General features: G+C 40.1%; 1 protein-coding gene across 5 annotated transcripts in view; it reads left to right on the forward strand.

Annotated features, from left to right (window-relative positions):
- The window catches only part of lama2 (laminin, alpha 2), a 258,283-nt gene that overhangs the window by 210,446 nt on the left and 28,326 nt on the right, over positions 1-19,511 (forward strand). For all 5 annotated transcript variants that reach the window (XM_059499216.1, XM_059499217.1, XM_059499218.1 and 2 more), the window contains 6 exons: positions 203-341; positions 471-591; positions 2,075-2,287; positions 7,214-7,365; positions 15,656-15,832; positions 17,185-17,362. In XM_059499216.1, the coding sequence (XP_059355199.1) occupies positions 203-341; positions 471-591; positions 2,075-2,287; positions 7,214-7,365; positions 15,656-15,832; positions 17,185-17,362 (980 nt within the window). The remainder of the gene's footprint in view (positions 1-202; positions 342-470; positions 592-2,074; positions 2,288-7,213; positions 7,366-15,655; positions 15,833-17,184; positions 17,363-19,511) is intronic.

Below are 19,511 nucleotides of genomic sequence, written 5' to 3' on the forward strand. Positions count from 1 at the left end.
AGTTGAAGAGTTTTTCATGCAAATTGTGCTTTGTTTCAAACTAAACTGCCAGTGTGAAATCTGCTTTAGTTAATGGTCAAACAAACAGATCAGACTCCCTCCACTGGTTGAGTGAGTGCTGCTGTGTCCATGTTTTGAAAGCGTTACAGTGTTTACTGTCTTGACTGTCTGTGATCACACGGTCTCTTTTACGTTTGCTTAGCAACCATCGCCATAGTGAACATTGATGCTAATGAGCAAGAGCAGTTGCGGGTGGCATCTCCAGGTGGAGCGACGGGTCTCAACCTGAGGGAGGATGAGAGGATGTATTTTGGCGGTGTGCCCAAGACTGGAAACTACAGGTGTGCAAATGTGTATTCAAAGATAGGCTTCTGATGCTATTTGATGAATTCCTCCTGTATTTAAACTCAAGTCTGCCTTTATGAAGCAGATGCTGGATGTGGTTTTTTATTTTTTTCACGTTTCCTCAGGTCAGAGGTGGTTTTGAAGAGGTTCTCTGGCTGTATGAAAGACATTGAAGTTTCCCGAACGCCGTACAATCTGCTGAGCAGCCCAGACTACACAGGACTGACCAAAGGCTGCTCCATTGAGGTACAGTAAGACAACACATTGCTGTCTTTGTTATTCTCTCTCTCGACTAAAGGCAACATTTGATCAATTTAAATATTTATCCACAAGCACACTTTATTTTAAAGGGACAAGTCAAGAGACAGAGTGTTTAGTCCTAAAATCAGAAGAAATTTTGCATTTCTGAGCTATTGGTTCCCTTTGAACCAATGAACCTTCCCTTTTGGTTCCCTTTCTCTGGGTTTTTAGAATCACATTTTGATGAATAAAAAAAGTCTATGTTAATATAACTTAAAGGGATAGTCACCCAAAATGAACAATTCTGTCATCATTCACTCACCCTCATGTTGTTGAAAGCTGTATGATTTTACTTTTTGTTTTTTATTTTTTATTTTTCAATGGGGTTAGTGGGGTCCAATGTTGTTAGAACCCCCTTTTTTTTTTTTTTTTTTTTGGGATATGTTCCACAGAAGAAAGTCATTCATAACAGGTTAATAAAATGAAGGTGAGATTAAAAGGTGACCCGTAGTTTCCTTAACACAAATACATATGTGTTCAGTAGTTTGTCTTGAACAAGAGGGTTTTACTCTGGTACTGTTGAGGTTTACAGTGCTGGCAGGTTGTAATTATGATTATCACTACAAAAGAGTATCCTACTATACCATGAGTTTTAAACTTGTGCTTTATCCATAAACCATTTCCTACAGCATATCAACATTGATCACTGTGTGTTAAATTCTGATATTCAGTATCATTCAGTATCAAATAAAAAATAAATAAATAACATTACTACATTGCACAATTTTTGTAACAATAACACATGGAATATATTGATTTTCTTCCTAAATCCTCATCCTTTCCAGGGGAATTATTGGCTATAAACATTTATTTTCCTCTTTTTGTCCACTTTTAATCCCTATATTTGCAACCTTTATTGTGGTAAATTTGAAAAATGCTGTAGATCAGAAATGTATACTTGTCGAAACAATAGAAATCATCAGTGATCCTTTTTATTCATTTATTTTGAATTCAGTAAATCTGAGTCAAGGCAACAAGTCATTTGTTGGTGCATTAGAAATGACTGGTCTTTGTCTCATAAAGAAATGTTTTATGTCATGAGTTTTCAGGTTTTAGGGTTTCAATTTCTCTCTTCACATTCAGCTTTAACAGTTTGTGCTCCAGTAATTCAGTATTTCTTATTCCTGTTCTGCATTAAATTTAAATAATTTGTTGTGGAGTGAGAGGAACTAAAATACGTTCATAGTTTTTAGAATGTTTGTAAATGTTTTGTTTTATTAACTGGTAAATATGTGACACATACTTTGACACAGCTGTTTTTTCAATTATTAGATTGTTTTTTTTTGTGGTTTTTTTTGTCTCAAGAATGCAGTTTTGGTGCAACTTTCAGATGCAGTACATAAAGCCATTGGAAAAGTATTTTAAAAAAAAAAACAGTAGGAGTTTGGTTGAAACTCCAAATTAAACACTGTATTTGTCTCTCTGTCAGAACCTGCACACTGTGAGCTTCTCCAGGCCTGGGTACATGGAGCTGAAGCCTGTGTCATTTGACGTAGGCTCAGAGATCTCTCTCTCCTTCAGCACGAAGAGTGAAAACGGCATCATCCTGTTCGGCAGAGGAGGACTGACCTCTACGACGCACCTGAGGCAGGGCCTGAAGCCTGTCCAAATCCCACGCCGCTCACGCAGACAGACCGGAGAGGTGATCACACACACCTCACACTCTTATTCTGTCATGAGATTACGAAACATGTTTAATGCTGATAAACCCTTTTTAAATAGACTGACATTTCAACTGCACAGCAGTCATGTACACAACAGTCCTATAGTCCCAGGACTCTGGTTTATCAGAAACAATTGAGGAAAATTCTTTAAAAATCTAATCCGGATTTTGTGGGGAGGCTTTGAACAGTTTCATGCAGCCAGAGTTATTGTATTTACATTCCACTTAGAGGCAGGTTTATCAAAAATTCACAGCAGTGGACCAGCAGGGACAAAGAAGTGGCTTGAAAAAAACATAAGAAATGAGTGGAAATGTGTGTAGTCAAGTACTGACTGTTTCAAAAACTTTCTTCATTAGTGAGGTGGAATAAATGAGAAATTACTAGTTGCATTCCGCATAATTACAAATAATTTTCATTAATCCTTTAGATTTTTATTTAGGCTTGATCTGACAACAGAATTTATCTGTTTGTCAAATTTGAGGTAATCATCAAAAAAGTGCACCTCAGTTTATATATATATAAAACATAATAGGTCCCAAAATAGATCCTTGTGGAACCCCATATGTAAAAGGGGCAGAAGATGAAACAAATTCACCTAAGGTAACTGTAAAACTTGTAAAAGTAGGACTTAAATCAGTTTAAAACAATACCTCAAATCCCTACCAAGGGTTCAAACTGTTCAATTAGAAATGTATGGTCTATAGTTTCAAATAGTCCCCACTTATGCTTATGCAAAAAATGTGCAATATCCATATATTTATTTGTTACCCCTCCATCCTAGTACATCCCTGCATCTTACTCAATCCTATGCCATTATCATTTATAGCACAATTGTTTATACAATTATTTATTTGCCAATTTTTATTTTTTTATTTTTTATTTTTTGTCTGTGTGTTGTTGTCTCTGTGTACTGGAAGCTTATGTCACTATAACAAATTCCTTGTATGCGCAAGCATACTTGGCAATAAAGCTCTTTCTGATTCTGATTCTGATTCTGAAATGCTATTAATCTCAGAATTGCAGCATCCCCAGGGTCTACAGTTAACAAGAAAAAAATAAGAGCCTTTAAAAATGAGAATTCTGTAAAATAATAGTGTCTAACAAAAGAGAGAATTATTTAGAAAATTGAGTTCTTATTCAGAAAACATTTTGAAACAGGTCTATAGTTTGAATACACAAAAAAGGTGATAATTTTGTCAAATCTATCAGTTATGAAACAATATCAATTTAAGCTGTAAAGTAGCTCTACAAACACAATACTGTCATTATTCAGGTTAATTCAGACTTTGTTATCATCTGATTAAAGATAAAATATTGCTGAAAAAATGTTGCAGTTGAAAAAAGTTGCTGAACATAAATTGTCTTTTAAACCCCACAAACACAAAGTTCCTGTAATTATGACTAAGTCTGAGTGTTAGCTGCATTGTGTAGTTTTGAGAAATCCAGCTTTCTTCCAGCCGATTTTAAGCACTGACACACAGGAGACTCTGTGAGATGGTTCAATGGTATTCTTTTTGCCTGTCTGAGTGTTTAGGAAGGTGCTTATGGGTAATGGTGGAAGTCCAGGGAGCCGTGGCCTTCAGAACGAGATCATAATGAATCCACAGGGTTACAGGGGTCTCATAGCCCATAAAAGAGATTTATTATCTGGGCAAGTTAGTAATTGCCTCTGCCCTTCAGCAAACAAAAGTTGATCTTTTTTTTTTTTTACCAGTTGGACTAAAGGCCAGCGGCACAGTGATCATTTTAATTAAAATATGACTTTCTACATCTTTGTCAGTAACGTCTTCATCATCCTTCGCTCTCACCAGCTCAGGGGCAGCACATCAATTATGCTGCATATTCATATTAAGCAGTCGCCTCTCTCACCTCCCCGTGATACTCAGTTTGTAAAAATAGATTTACAAGCTGCAGTTTTGATGGATCGCGACCAATTTGTGATAACCCTCCTGGGAGAGGGTGCCGGACCGCCACCTTTTGAAAATCATTATTGCTCGTAAATTAAGTGGGTGTCATTTTGTGGGAGTGCGGCTTCGGAGAGGCCAAGGGTTTTCTCCACCGCTCCTCATTCATTCTTCCAATTTACGACGTGTCCAGGGTCACCTGAGCTGAGTGGGTTTCGCCATCAGCCTGAAGAGGATCCTGCTCTTGCATCGCTCTCCTCAATTACAGTGCAGCATGGAGAGCATGAGTGTGTGCTCTCAGAGCCGTCTGTCTGATTACTGTCCCTCAGCTCACTCCCACAAATATATTACTGTGAGCTATTCTGAACCTCAGTAGGTGTCAGTGTACCATTCTCATCACAAATACTTAGCTTTTTATCTTCAGACTAAATATTGTAAAGAAACATAAAATGTTTTATCTTAGCTTGCAAAGCTAACCAATAAAATGCTTGGGTGTTTTTTGAGTGGTTTAGTGTGTTACACAGTTGTTAATTTTTTTGTCATGGCATTGTCATGTGGTTGTTAGGGTGTTGTGAGTGTTTTTAGCATTGCAGGTTAACAATGAATTTGTTTGACATTGCTTGGTGGTTCCTTACGTCTTCTGGATGGTTGCTAAAGCATTTCTAGGTGGTTGCTGGGGTGTTTTGAGTTGTTTCTAGAGCATTACTATGCAGTTGCTAATGTGTTCTGAGTGTTTGCTTAAATGTTGCTATTTGGTTACTTAAAGTCCCCCCCAAAAAATCTAAATTTTAGTTTTTTAGCTTTTAGTTTATGTTAGCCTTAAGGTTTTGAATAAGCTTATGTGTTCCAAAACAATGACAAAATTTGCATTTAGAAGATATAAGCATTCAAAACTTGCAGTCTCTCACTTCCGCTAAAATGGATCATGGATTTTCATGACATCACATTGCACTTCATCTTCTCATCAAATCTTCTGTCCAATCAAATGCTCTCTAGAATCCAAAGTGCCCGCCCCCTACAATTTAAATAGATGCTGAAGCTGTGGCTGTAATCGGTCACTTGTTTACAGAATTAGTATTTTCTGTACGGTGAATGGCACGTAGTGCACTATATGGGAACAGGGAACTATTCAGACAGTGTTAATATGCTTTCCATTGAGGAAAAAGAAGTCTGGTTTTGCATGTCATGCTAACGATGGCATGAAACGGATTACATGCCCGCATTGGCACTGACCACAAAAAGTATCTGAACTATTTGAATTATACACATAATGCTATATTTTATTACAAGTCATCGTTATGGAGATAAGTGTTTGCTTTAATTGAGCTCTTGACCCTTGACTTCTTAACTACATGTTTTCTTTGGCTGCTGTAACTGTGTTTTTCTGAAGTTCATTTGTTTTAAACAGTTGCAAGAAGGAAAACTGGTAAGATGATTCAGACGTTACGTACTGGCCTGATTGCCTGATCTCACCCCCAGTTTGATCTCTAAGGACATTATTTAGTTGCTAATGTGTTCTGAGTGTTTGCTAAAATGTTTCTATACGGTTACTAAAGTTATCTTAGTAATGTTTCACATTGCTAGGATGTTCTAGATGGTTTATCAGGTGTTCTTAGTGGTTTCAGTGCATTGCTATGTAGTTGCTTGAGTGTTGTAAGTGGTTGCTAGGATGTAGTAAGGTGCTCTGAGTGTTTTGAGCGTAGTTGGTTAACCAAATAGTTGTTAGGTGATATTGTAGCTGGAGTATTCTAAGTAGTTTAGTGTAACACAGTAGTTGTTACTCTGTTGCCAGGCCATTGTTATGTTGCCAGGATGCACCAAATGTTTGGCAACCAAAATTATTCTGCCGAAAATAGCAAAAATAATATATTTAAGCAAAAAGCCAAATAATATGTACCGAACAATGACTAACGCTTTCAAATAGAGGCACGCATTAATGCAGCAAACATGTCAGCAGTGTGCAAGTATTTAAAACGTAAAAACTTTTTTAAACAGTATTTATACATTTTTAATCTTCCTGCGGATTTCTGCCAAAATAAAAGCTGAGAGAAAGCAACAACTCCACTGACATTCATAGATGATAGTATTGTAATTTTTCTGTCATTCTGTAACAATATAATAAAAAGTAAGACAATAATAATGATAATAATTACCCTACAAAAGCTCTATTAATGCATGTATTATAACATTTACACACAGTGTTTAAATTGGGATCTGTAATATATTCAAATGTTTTAAAAGAAATCTCTTCTGCTCAGCAAGGCTGCCTTTATTTGTACAGTAAAAAATACATGCCTGATTCAAGTCTCAAAAATATTATTTTTACTAATAATAATTTTAAGTTCAATTGTGCTTTGTTGGTATAATGTCTGCTAGAGTGTTAAAAAATGACTAGGGTTAAATAAATATTTTAAAATTTTTGCTTTGTAATTGATTTTTTATTTGAGAAGCAGGACAAAACAGTAAAAAGCTAATTTTGGCAATTTAATTAATGCAATGGTGAAAATAAAAATGGCAAAATAGGCCTACATGGGGAAATACCACGTTCGGTATTCGGCCTTTGGTCCAGTCTTTCATTTTATTCAGCTTCAGCCAAAAATGTTCTTTTCGGTGCATCCCTAGTTGCCAGTGTTAATATGCGGTTGCTATATTATTCTGAGTGTTTCTTATCACAGTGGTTTGTATTGGAAAAAAAATCATTTTGGAATGTACTAGGTAGTTTGATATAGGGTGTTGCTAGGGTAAACTGGTGGTTGCTAGGGCACTGCTGACAGTACGACACATACATTTAAGAAATTATTAATGTCTGGAGACATTCCAGACGCCAGATTCATTAAACATGGACGTTCATTAATTTGAGTTATGGGGTTGTTTAGATCCGCTAACACTGCGTACAATAGTGACTAGTAACAAAAGTGACTGGTAATAATGATTTCTACTGATCTTTTTTTACACAAGTTTGCTGTCTAAGCCTCATTCCATTTGTCTGTGTGTCTGCAGCCCTTCCTATCTGTGCAGCTGAATAAAGGAGCTCTGGAGGTGCTGGTGTTCACAGGCAGCAAGAGTCCACACAGAGCTTCCAGAAAAGCAAATAAGGGAATACTGCATGATGGGAGAGAGCACTCTCTGCGCATCCAGAGACTCTCGGGAGCGTAAGATCACCCTCCCTCTCTCTCTCTCTGTCTCTCTCTCTCTGTCTCTGTCTCTGTCTCTGTCTCTCTCTCTCTCTCTCTCTCTCTCTCTCTCTCTCTCTCTCTCTGTCTCTGTCTCTCTCTCTCTCTCTCTCTCTCTCTCTCTCTCTGTCTCTGTCTCTGTCTCTCTCTCTCTCTCTCTCTCTCTCTCTCTCTCTCTCTCTGTCTCTGTCTCTCTCTCTCTCAATTTTCAATTCAATTCAATTCAAATGAGCTTTATTAGCATGACTGTGAAACACAATGTTGCCAAAGCATCAACATATTATATATAAGTAATAAAACAAACAAACAAAACATATATGTACAGATCATGTCATATGTAGCATAGTAAATATAAATAAATAGATAAATCCAGTCGGTCTCTCTAGAGAATTAGCTGACTCTGGCGTTGTGAATAGCTAACACATATTTAGCCGCTAGTGCAGCTGTACTATCATCTTCTCCCAGTAAGAAGAACATTTTGTCAGTGTCGCTCAGTTCAGAGAATGATGGAATTAAGATTTCAAACCTGGGCAGAAAGGTTTCTGTTATACTGCTGTATTTAGAGCAGAAGAGCAGAAAGTGTTCCTCATCCTCGATGTGCTGTAGGTCACAGTGTCTACAGATCCTCTGCTCTCTCTCTGTCCATGTTTGTCTATGTCTTCCTCTCTCTATCTCTAGATCATGGTCACTTAATCTGTATTTGGAGAGGATTTGTCTTTCTTTAAAATGTTTAATAAATAGATAACTGGCCAATTTAGTGGTTCTATTGAGGGCCGAGTAACATTGCAGTTTATTCTGGAGGGCAAAATGTGCTTTTAGTGCTTGATCATGAGTGACTTTTAGATGTTTGTGGATATGGTTAATAAAAGGTTTGGGGTTGATGGACGAGTTGAAGAGCGAGTGAGTTCAGAGGATGAGGTTCTGCTGAGCTTTCATTGGCGAGGAGGGCTTTATATTGCACTGACTCTGGGTCAGACTGATGGAGGTGATGCCAGAACTGAACACATCTCTTCTGGATCTCCATGTTCAGCGGGTACATGCCCAGCTCAGCCCTGCAGGCCGCAGTGGACGTGTTTCTGTCAACCCCCAGAATATTTTTGCCAATTTCCAATTGTAATTTTTCTACTGATGTTTTATCCCAATTTTTAAAATTTAGTACTGCTCCCCAAATTTCACATCCATATAAAAGAATTGGTTTTATTATTGAATTATATAATTTTATCCAGGTTTTAATGGGTAATTTTAAGTGTCCACATCGTGACTTTATAGCATAGAAAGCCCTCCGAGCCTTTTCAGCAAGTGTTTTTACAGCCAGAACGAAGCGTCCCGAAGCGCTGATGTCGATGCCCAGATAGCTGTAGCTAGAGCTGTGCTGCAGGACCTGGCCTTTATACAGGAACTGCTGTTTGTGTCCCTGAGATCTGGCTTTCTTCTGGAACACCATGACTCTGGTTTTGTCCAGATTGACGGTCAGGGCCCAGTCGTGACAGTATTGTTCCAGCAGGGACAGGCTCTGCTGAAGGCCCTCAGGTGTGCGGGACAGCAGGACCAGGTCATCCGCATACAGCAGACATCTGACCTCTGACCCCTGTAGAGTGAGGCCGGGCACAGTAGAGCTCTCCAGCGCTGACGCCAGGTCATTGATGTAGATGTTGAATAGAGTTGGGCTCAGACTGCAGCCCTGCCTCACTCCACGGCCCTGCTGGAAGAACGCGGTTCTGCGGTTACCCATCTTCACCGCACTTTTGCTGTTGGTGTACAGAGATTTAATAATGTCAAATGTTTTTCCGCCAATGCCAATTTGTAGGATTTTGTACAGTAGACCATCATGCCAAATTGAATCAAATGCTTTTTTAAAGTCTACAAAACATGCAAATATTTTCCTTTGTTTGTGGTTGATGTTCTTGTTGATTAGAGTGTGGAGAGAGTAGATGTGGTCGGATGTGCGATGTTTTGGTAAAAAGCCAATCTGTGCTTTATTTAAGATGTTGTGTGCTGAGATGTGTGAGACGATGCGTGTGTGTATGATACTGCAGAACAGTTTCCCCAACACACTGCCCACACTTATCCCGCGGTAGTTATTGGGGTCGAATCGATCGCCGCTCTTAAATATGGGGGTGATGAGTCCCTCAGACCAGATCTCAGGGAAGTGTCCGGACCAGAACACCAGATTAAATAATTTGCCTATTGTTTGAATCATGCTGGGACTGCTGAGTTTAAGCATTTCATTATTAATGTGATCTTGTCCACATGCTTTCTTTAATTTAAGATTTTTAATATGTTCTAATATTTCAGATATTGTTATTGATTTATCTAATGGATTTTGATAATTCTTAATAGTTTTTTCCATGTCTTCTAGTGTTTTCTTTATTTTACTCTGAGGTTGGTTGAGGTCGGCCGGTTCAATTTTTTGATACAGATTTTCAAAGTAAGATTTCCAAATTGTGCCATTCTGGAGTGAAATCTCTAATTTGGGTTTTTGGAGTTTTTTATATAGGTTCCAGAAAGTGTTTTGATCTATTGAATCGTCAATTTCTTCAATTTTAGTTTGAAAATATTTTTCTCTTTTTTTCCACAGCAGTGTTTTGTACTTTTGCAGACAGTCGGAGTAAGAAAGCCTTAATGTCTGGCTGGACGGATCTTTGTGCTTTTTGTTGGAAAGTCTCCTGAGTTCTTTTCTGAGACCGGCACATTCATCATCAAACCAGACATCCTTTCTCTTTCTCTGTCCATTGGTTCTATGTTTGGTTTGCTGTTTAATATTAGATAGAGTTATCAATGTTACGAATATGTTATTTAAGTTTTTTGTTGCTAAATTTATTCCATTAATATCTAAAGTGAAATCAGTGGACATAAAGTCATCTAGCATTTTTAATATAGTCGGATTGTTCATATTTTCTTTGAATTGTTCTGAGTTGGATTGATTCCACTTGAGTTTCTGTTTCAGAGGAAACAGTTTTTCAGCTTCAGGTGGAGCAGTTTTGGTTATTTGACATGGGGCTTTCAGATAAAGCACAGTTTGGCAGTGATCGGACATCGGGAGCTGAGGTCTGACTGTGAAGGCATTGATAAAACTTTGATCAATATCTGTTATTGAATAATCAACCACACTGGCTCCTAATCTGGAGCAGTAAGTGAATCTACCTAATGTATCTCCACGAGTTCTGCCGTTAATGATGTATAATCCTAAACCTTTACAGAGTTTCAACATTTGTTTTCCACTAATGTTCACTGAAGTATCATAGCTGTTTCTCGGTGTGATATTAGATGAGGGATGAAACGTGGTGTCATTGGGGATGTGGTCATTATCTACAATATTTACATAATCAATTTCTCGCCCTGTTCTGGCGTTTAAGTCTCCGCAGATGAGGATGTTTCCTCTGGACTGAAAGTGTAAGATGTCAGTCTGTAATGTTGGGAAGCTTTGCTCTTCGTAATAGGGAGAGTCATGAGGTGGAATATAGATTGCACAGAGATAAAGATTAGACTGATATATGACGGATTTCACTTCAAGCCAAATGGATGATTTTTCACTTTTAGCAACTTTAATCGAATGCTTTAAATCGTCTTTGTGCCATATGAGTATTCCACCTGAGTCTCGGCCACATTTAATTTTAGAATTTTTTGATGAAGGAACCATAATTTCCTTGTATCCTATTGGACAATGTAAGGTCTCATTACTACGACACCACGTCTCATGAAAGATACAGATGTCCATGTCTGTTACACTGCTGAGTAAGTCTTGGTCTGCAGTCTTATTACCAAAAGTAGAAGAGTGCAGACCTTGTATATTCCAACAACTGATTTTAAATGATTTCATGAATAGGTGTGTGTGTGTGTGTGTGTGTGTGTGTGTGTGTGTGTGTGTGTGCTATGCAGGTTATGTCCTCAGCCTGGAGCAGATGACGTTCAGCAGATGTCGGATCTGGTTGAGTTCAGCGGCTGCAGGGTTCTGTGGTTGTTGAGCGGCCGCTGCGTAGCTCTTGTGTTGGGATGGAGGTCCGGTGGTCCGTCTGGGCTCTGCTGGAGGACGAGGGCTTCTCTGTGTTGCGTAGCTCTTGTGATGGGGTGGAGGTCCGGTGGTCCGTGTGGGCTCTGCTGGAGGACGAGGGCTTCTCTGTGTTGTGTAGCTCTTGTGTTGGGATGGAGGTCCGGTGGTCCGTCTGGGCTCTGCTGGAGGACGAGGGCTTCGCCTGTTATCGGAGTTTCTGTTGTTTCTTGCTGTGTTTCCAAGGGCTGTGCTTTTCAGCACTCTGGCGAAGACTTTCACTCCTTGCTTATTGAGATGTATGTGGTCATACATATGATGAGGCTGTATGTCTTTGTGATGGGCGAGATGAACATTAGGAATGAGTGCGCAGCTTCTGGAGAGTTCCACATTATTCCCGTGGATGACGTGGAAAGGCACATCGGTGCGTGGCAGCAGTGTGGACAGAGTTACTCTAGCCTCTGGGAAGCGTTGTGTGGCTCTGATCGCCACCTCTCTCATCATAGGAGCCACACGGCCCTTCATGGCCCTTAAATCATTCGTCCCTGTGTGGATTACGATGTGCTTGTAGTTTTCATGTTTACTCTCAGACAGGATCTGAAAAGCACTTCTTGTGTTTGGGCACCAGATTAGCAGAAGTCTCTCATTGACATATTTCCCGTTAGAGTCCGTCAGGATAAGAGCATGTGTTTCTCCCGGGTCCTGTGCAGAGGAGCTGTGGATCTGGGGTGCAGGATCAGTCGAGCAGTGAGGCTCTTCTTCCACGGGCTGCTGTTCAGGTTGAGGGTTTTCCATGAGCATCTCTGGACGAGTCAAGGGTTTGGCAGAAGACTCTTTAGGGGCTGAAACAGAGTTTAGTCTTTCTTTCAGATCTGTGATGAGTTCATCTTTGGTGTGGAGTACTGACTTCAAGGCCGATAACTCCTCCTGCATTTCTTTTCTAACTTCCGTTAGTTTTCTTCCTAAAGTTGATTTTACTTCCCTTAGTTCATCTTTGGTTTTCTGAAGTTCTTCTGTCATTTCTTCTCTGTGTCTCTGCAGAGATTCAACTTCTTGTTTTAAGTTCTTTATGTCAATTGTCACTTGTTCCATGTTGTTGTCTTTCAGGTGGGATAGTATTAATTCTTTTATCTCCACGACTTCTACTTCCAGAAGTGAAAAGTTGTCTTTCATTCTTGACATTGGAGATGGAATGGTAGTTGCTGAAGTCACTGTCGTCTTTAGAACTGATTTTTCAGGAGAGGGAACAATGTTCATATTCTTGTCCACTTCATCAGACAGTGCCAGGTTTTTTATTAATTCAAAATCTTTAATGAAGATCTTGAGAGCAGACTCTGATCCCTGGGCCATGACAGTGCCATTTTGATACAAGTTCAGGGTCAAAAATCTTGTTTCATCATTTTTTTCAGAATCTTCAAATGCTAAGATCTGTCTGCCTTTACAGATGCCTCTTTTCTTGGTAAAGGTGAAATGTTGACAGAAGGCAGTGTGCCATAAAGGGCTGTGTTCGGTGTGAAAGAGCAGGTTGTTCATGGCACTGTGTTCTTGTAGATCCGCAAACAGTGTGTCGGGCATCTCCTTCATCTGCTTGTGTCTGAGCATCAGCCTGGAGGCCTCGGAGCTCTTCTGAGGGTAGATGAAGGGGCGTGGCCAGGATGATGCGTTGGCCATCATTGATTTGGAATGTAAACAATCAACTGAAATAACTGCCACTGTTTTGAATTGATTTTGTTTATCATCCCCCAGTGGAGATATACAACTGGTAAAAATGAGTAAATAAGCCAAAAATGGGGAAAATATGACTTTCACTGATTTCTTTAAAATTCCAGTTGTGTCCAAAATGTCCAAGAATGTTTTTTCTGTGCTGTTCTTTCAAACAGGAATCAAGCAAAAGTCCAAACAGAGATAAATAGCACTGTCTATTCAAAATGTTTTTACCTCTCTTATCCTGCAAGTTTTCTTATAGTGGCTGTTGTTGTTGTTGTTGTTGTTGTTTAGCTTGATGTTATCCTTTTCCAACATGAGTATCCTCTTCTGCAGAGGTTATCCTGTGATCAGCTTCTCTTGAACTTTTCCTCAAATTCAGGTGTGACGGTGTAAAAAAAAACTGTCCAGATTCAACAAAATCTTTGTTTAGATGTTGTTGTATGTTGAATCCTCTTTTTTCATTAGCTTGTTAGCAAATAAATCTTATTTTTCTTGCAATTTATCTGGAGCTCAACTCAAGTGTGACTTGTCTCCTTGTCTCTCTCTCTCTCTCTCTCTGTCTCTGTCTCTGTCTCTCTCTCTCTCTGTCTCTGTCTGTCTCTCTCTCTCTGTCTGTCTCTCTGTCTGTCTCTCTCTCTCTGTCTGTCTCTCTCTCTCTCTCTCTCTCTCTGTGTCTCTGTCTCTCTCTCTCTCTCTCTCTCTCTCTCTCTCTCTCTCTGTCTGTGTCTCTCTCTCTCTCTCTCTCTCTCTCTCTCTCTCTCTCTCTCTCTCTCTCTGTCTCTGTCTCTCAAATTCAAATTCAAAATTCAAATTCAAATGAGCTTTATTAGCATGACTGTGAAACACAATGTTGCCAAAGCATCAACATATTATATATAAGTAATAAAACAAACAAACAAAACATATATGTACAGATCATGTCATATGTAGCATAGTAAATATAAATAAATAGATAAATCCAGTCGGTCTCTCTAGAGAATTAGCTGACTCTGGCGTTGTGAATAGCTAACACATATTTAGCCGCTAGTGCAGCTGTACTATCATCTTCTCCCAGTAAGAAGAACATTTTGTCAGTGTCGCTCAGTTCAGAGAATGATGGAATTAAGATTTCAAACCTGGGCAGAAAGGTTTCTGTTATACTGCTGTATTTAGAGCAGAAGAGCAGAAAGTGTTCCTCATCCTCGATGTGCTGTAGGTCACAGTGTCTACAGATCCTCTGCTCTCTCTCTGTCCATGTTTGTCTATGTCTTCCTCTCTCTATCTCTAGATCATGGTCACTTAATCTGTATTTGGAGAGGATTTGTCTTTCTTTAAAATGTTTAATAAATAGATAACTGGCCAATTTAGTGGTTCTATTGAGGGCCGAGTAACATTGCAGTTTATTCTGGAGGGCAAAATGTGCTTTTAGTGCTTGATCATGAGTGACTTTTAGATGTTTGTGGATATGGTTAATAAAAGGTTTGGGGTTGATGGACGAGTTGAAGAGCGAGTGAGTTCAGAGGATGAGGTTCTGCTGAGCTTTCATTGGCGAGGAGGGCTTTATATTGCACTGACTCTGGGTCAGACTGATGGAGGTGATGCCAGAACTGAACACATCTCTTCTGGATCTCCATGTTCAGCGGGTACAGGCCCAGCTCAGCCCTGCAGGCCGCAGTGGACGTGTTTCTGTCAACCCCCAGAATATTTTTGCCAATTTCCAATTGTAATTTTTCTACTGATGTTTTATCCCAATTTTTAAAATTTAGTACTGCTCCCCAAATTTCACATCCATATAAAAGAATTGGTTTTATTATTGAATTATATAATTTTATCCAGGTTTTAATGGGTAATTTTAAGTGTCCACATCGTGACTTTATAGCATAGAAAGCCCTCCGAGCCTTTTCAGCAAGTGTTTTTACAGCCAGACCGAAGCGTCCCGAAGCGCTGATGTCGATGCCCAGATAGCTGTAGCTAGAGCTGTGCTGCAGGACCTGGCCTTTATACAGGAACTGCTGTTTGTGTCCCTGAGATCTGGCTTTCTTCTGGAACACCATGACTCTGGTTTTGTCCAGATTGACGGTCAGGGCCCAGTCGTGACAGTATTGTTCCAGCAGGGACAGGCTCTGCTGAAGGCCCTCAGGTGTGCGGGACAGCAGGACCAGGTCATCCGCATACAGCAGACATCTGACCTCTGACCCCTGTAGAGTGAGGCCGGGCGCAGTAGAGCTCTCCAGCGCTGACGCCAGGTCATTGATGTAGATGTTGAATAGAGTTGGGCTCAGACTGCAGCCCTGCCTCACTCCACGGCCCTGCTGGAAGAACACGGTTCTGTGGTTACCCATCTCTCTCTCTCTCTCTCTCTCTCTCTCTCTCTCTCTCTCTCTCTCTCTCTCTGTCTCTGTCTGTCTGTGTGTCTCTCTCTCTCTCTCTCTCTGTCTCTGTCTCTGTCTGTCTCTCTCTCTCTCTATTTGTCTCTGTCTGTCTGTCTCTCTCTCTCTCTCTCTCTCTCTCTCTCTCTCTCTCTCTATCTCTGTCTCTCTCTCATCATGTTTTTCAGGCCACTTTGAAACTAATGGAGCATGTGTGTGTGTGTAGATTATTCACTGTGCAGGTAGATGAAGAGCCACTTTTCCAGCAACAATTACCCAACGATCATCCTCTGAGCATCCATCGGCTCTTCATCGGAGGCATCCCAGCGGATATAGAAACAGGTGTACAGCGGCCCAATGTGCCATTTGAGGGCTGCATCTGGAACCTTCTCATCAACACTGTGTAAGTCCAAACTCATCATCAATCCATCCTGACCTCACATCTCTATTAAAAATACATGTTTTTGGTTGAGTTAAAGGTGCTGTATGTAATTTTGTCCGTTAATGTTTTGGTCTGTGTGGCTCCGCCCCCTGCCAGTACCTGACCTAAAAAGTATTGGCATCCATCGAAAAAAATAAAACTCTTTAACCAGACACATTAAAACATGGAAAAATTAACTCATAAAGTTACAGTGTAAGGCTTGGCATCTTTCCATTGTCAGTTGCGCTCGTTCCTGTTGGGTGTCATCAATCTGGCAACCCGCATGAGCCTTGAGTCTGAGGAGGAACAATGTTTTGCATTTGAACTGCAGTACCCATTTCAGCCACTAGCTATCAATATTACACACTGCACCTTTGAATGGCTTGTGCAAATCAATGCTTAATAGTAAAAATAAAAAATAATAATAAATGTTAAAAACTAATGAAGGTGACGTTTCTATTGAGGAAAGTTATGAGAAGAAACAATTCTCCCAAAATTAAACCTGTACATTTGACAAGATACTTTGATATTATTTTGACCATTCAATGTTTTTTTTTGTTTGTTTGTTTTTTGTTGTTGAAAATGTCTTTAAATTTGGATGAACTATAAATTTAAACCACATATTGCTACAGTTTCTGATACCTTCCCCATCAGTGTTGCCAGGTCTGCAGTTTGTGATTTCTGCAGGAATGTGATTTCTTTTAAGGTGTTAGATATAGAGTAACAAAATGGTTTCAAAAGCTGAGTTGTGTAAATTCAAGCATTAGTTTGCTCATTCCTTGTTTGGTAAAACTAGTTTTTTGTTCTGTCTTAGCACCAGACTTATCAGTAATGTTGGCACGTCACAGCTTTCTGTTATACAGATAATAGCAAGGCAAAGATGTTGGCAAGCTTTTCTAAGGTCACCTTTAACAGCCCAAGATAAATGTACTGACCTCCAGTGCACAATTCACTGCAATATGTCACGACTGGACTGTGCTGTAGTGACTCGTACAGCGACTGGTGTAAACATTGACCCATTTTTTCCAGCCTCCCGTGGCTGTAAATTAAAGGTCTCGCTTTCCTTCCAGTGCAGTTTTGAGGTGCAGTCATAAGCTAAACGCTGTATGACATTAATAATCACAGTTTTTCTTGCTCTAATGAGGAGTATGAATCTCTGCCAGTGGGCTGTGCGTCTTTTCCACTAGAGCGAACCCCATTGCCCTCTACCAGGCTTATTAAATGAGTCTGTCCTTGCTCAGAACTGTGTTCATTATTCACCTGATTGGAGTCACGTTGTGTCATCGTTCCCTCAAGAGCGGCTGTGTGTTGTCTCGTTTCTGTCAATGAAACAGGCCCGTGGATTTCTCTCAGCCCGTGGCCTTTGAGAACGCAGAGATTGGGCAATGTCCTGACCTAGCCCCGCCTCCACCTCCGCCCGAGACCCCTGAGGAGGAGGAAGAGGAAGAGGCTTCAGCCAAACCAGTGCTCATCCCTACAGAAGCAGCTCGGCCTCCACCAGCAGCCTCCACTGTACGTCCTAACACATGCATTCTGGGTAGAGGGTCCTGTGTGATTTCTAAGACTGACATCATTCCAGTTCCCATGCTTTACCATGCTTTGCCAGCTTTAACTCACATTTAGGGCTGCATAAATTTCATTTTATTTATTTAATCATTTGTGTTAAAAAATTGTGATTATTTAAAATGTTTTTTAAGCTTGTGTATGTTTATAAGGCGGTGCATTTTGGCCAAAAATATATCCACAGGGCAGAAATCCTCCCTGCTGAAGAGTCCAGTATGCATGCATATGTTTATCCAGGCTGGTTTGAGCCGGTCTAACTGGCAGACAGTTTGATCTTGATTAAGAAAGTCTTGATGTTCAAGCTAACACATCACCTGCACACCAGCATGATCCCAGAACACACATCCCTAACAGTGTTTATAACTTTGAATGGTTTTGAACACATTTTGGTTTGGGACACTAATTGCACGTTCACTAAGTTAGTATGTGAATTTGGCCAAAGCATATAAAAACTGATCATAGTATGGTGTCTTCCTGAGAAAGAGATGATGGACTGAAGGATAGCAGTTTTCCAGGCCATTAGCCTCATAGCTGAGCTGAAGAGAGGAGTTGTGCAGAGATATAGAGGAGGAAGCAGTCTAGCAGTGGTTCATGCACTGCATGCTACTTTAACAGATGTCCTCTTCAGCTGACACAGCTACAGCTAACAGCATTAGCAATCATGCCAGTCTCTCGCAATCATGCCAGTCTCTCGGGCAGCTACTGTCTGTAGAGTCTGTCTAATTCATTATGTTTGACTCTCACAGGTGCTTCATTCACTTCATTAATTCTAGTTATATAAGTAGGGTGACCATATTGTGCTTTTCAAAAAAAAGCTAATAATTATAATGGTAAAACTGAAATTATCAACGTTAAATGTGTTATAAAATGCATTAGGAATCATGAATCTACAACCCGAATTCCGGAAAAGTTGGGACGTTTTTTAAATTTTAATAAAATGAAAACTAAATGACTTTCAAATCACATGAGCCAATATTTTATTCACAATAGAACATAGCTAACATAGCAAATGTTTAAACTGAGAAATTTTACAATTTTATGCACAAAATGAGCTCATTTCAATTTTGATTTCTGCTACAGGTCTCAAAATAGTTGGGACGGGGCATGTTTACCATGGTGTAGCATCTCCTTTTCTTTTCAAAACAGTTTGAAGACGTCTGGGCATTGCGGCTATCAGTTGCTTGAGTTTTGCTGTTGGAATTTGGTCCCATTCTTGCCTTATATAGATTTCCAGCTGCTGAAGAGTTCGTGGTCGTCTTTGACGTATTTTTCGTTTAATGATGCGCCAAATGTTCTCTATAGGTGAAAGATCTGGACTGCAGGCAGGCCAGGTTAGCACCCGGACTCTTCTACGACGAAGCCATGCTGTTGTTATAGCTGCAGTATGTGGTTTTGCATTGTCCTGCTGAAATAAACAAGGCCTTCCCTGAAATAGACGTTGTTTGGAGGGAAGCATATGTTGCTCTAAAACCTTTATATACCTTTCAGCATTCACAGAGCCTTCCAAAACATGCAAGCTGCCCATACCGTATGCACTTATGCACCCCCATACCATCAGAGATGCTGGCTTTTGAACTGAACGCTGATAACATACTGGAAGGTCTCCCTCCTCTTTAGCCCGGAGGACACGGCGTCCGTGATTTCCAACAAGAATGTCAAATTTGGACTCGTCTGACCATAAAACACTATTCCACTTTGAAATAGTCCATTTTAAATGAGCCTTGGCCCACAGGACACGACGGCGCTTCTGGACCATGTTCACATATGGCTTCCTTTTTGCATGATAGAGCTTTAGTTGGCATCTGCTGATGGCACGGCGGATTGTGTTTACCGACAGTGGTTTCTGAAAGTATTCCTGGGCCCATTTAGTAATGTCATTGACACAATCATGCCGATGAGTGATGCAGTGTCGTCTGAGAGCCCGAAGACCACGGGCATCCAATAAAGGTCTCCGGCCTTGTCCCTTACGCACAGAGATTTCTCCAGTTTCTCTGAATCTTTTGATGATGTTATGCACTGTAGATGATGAGATTTGCAAAGCCTTTGCAATTTGACGTTGAGGAACATTGTTTTTAAAGTTTTCCACAATTTTTTTACG

This window comes from Carassius carassius, chromosome 18 (assembly GCF_963082965.1).
Source record: "Carassius carassius chromosome 18, fCarCar2.1, whole genome shotgun sequence".
NCBI classification, from domain to species: domain Eukaryota; kingdom Metazoa; phylum Chordata; class Actinopteri; order Cypriniformes; family Cyprinidae; genus Carassius; species Carassius carassius.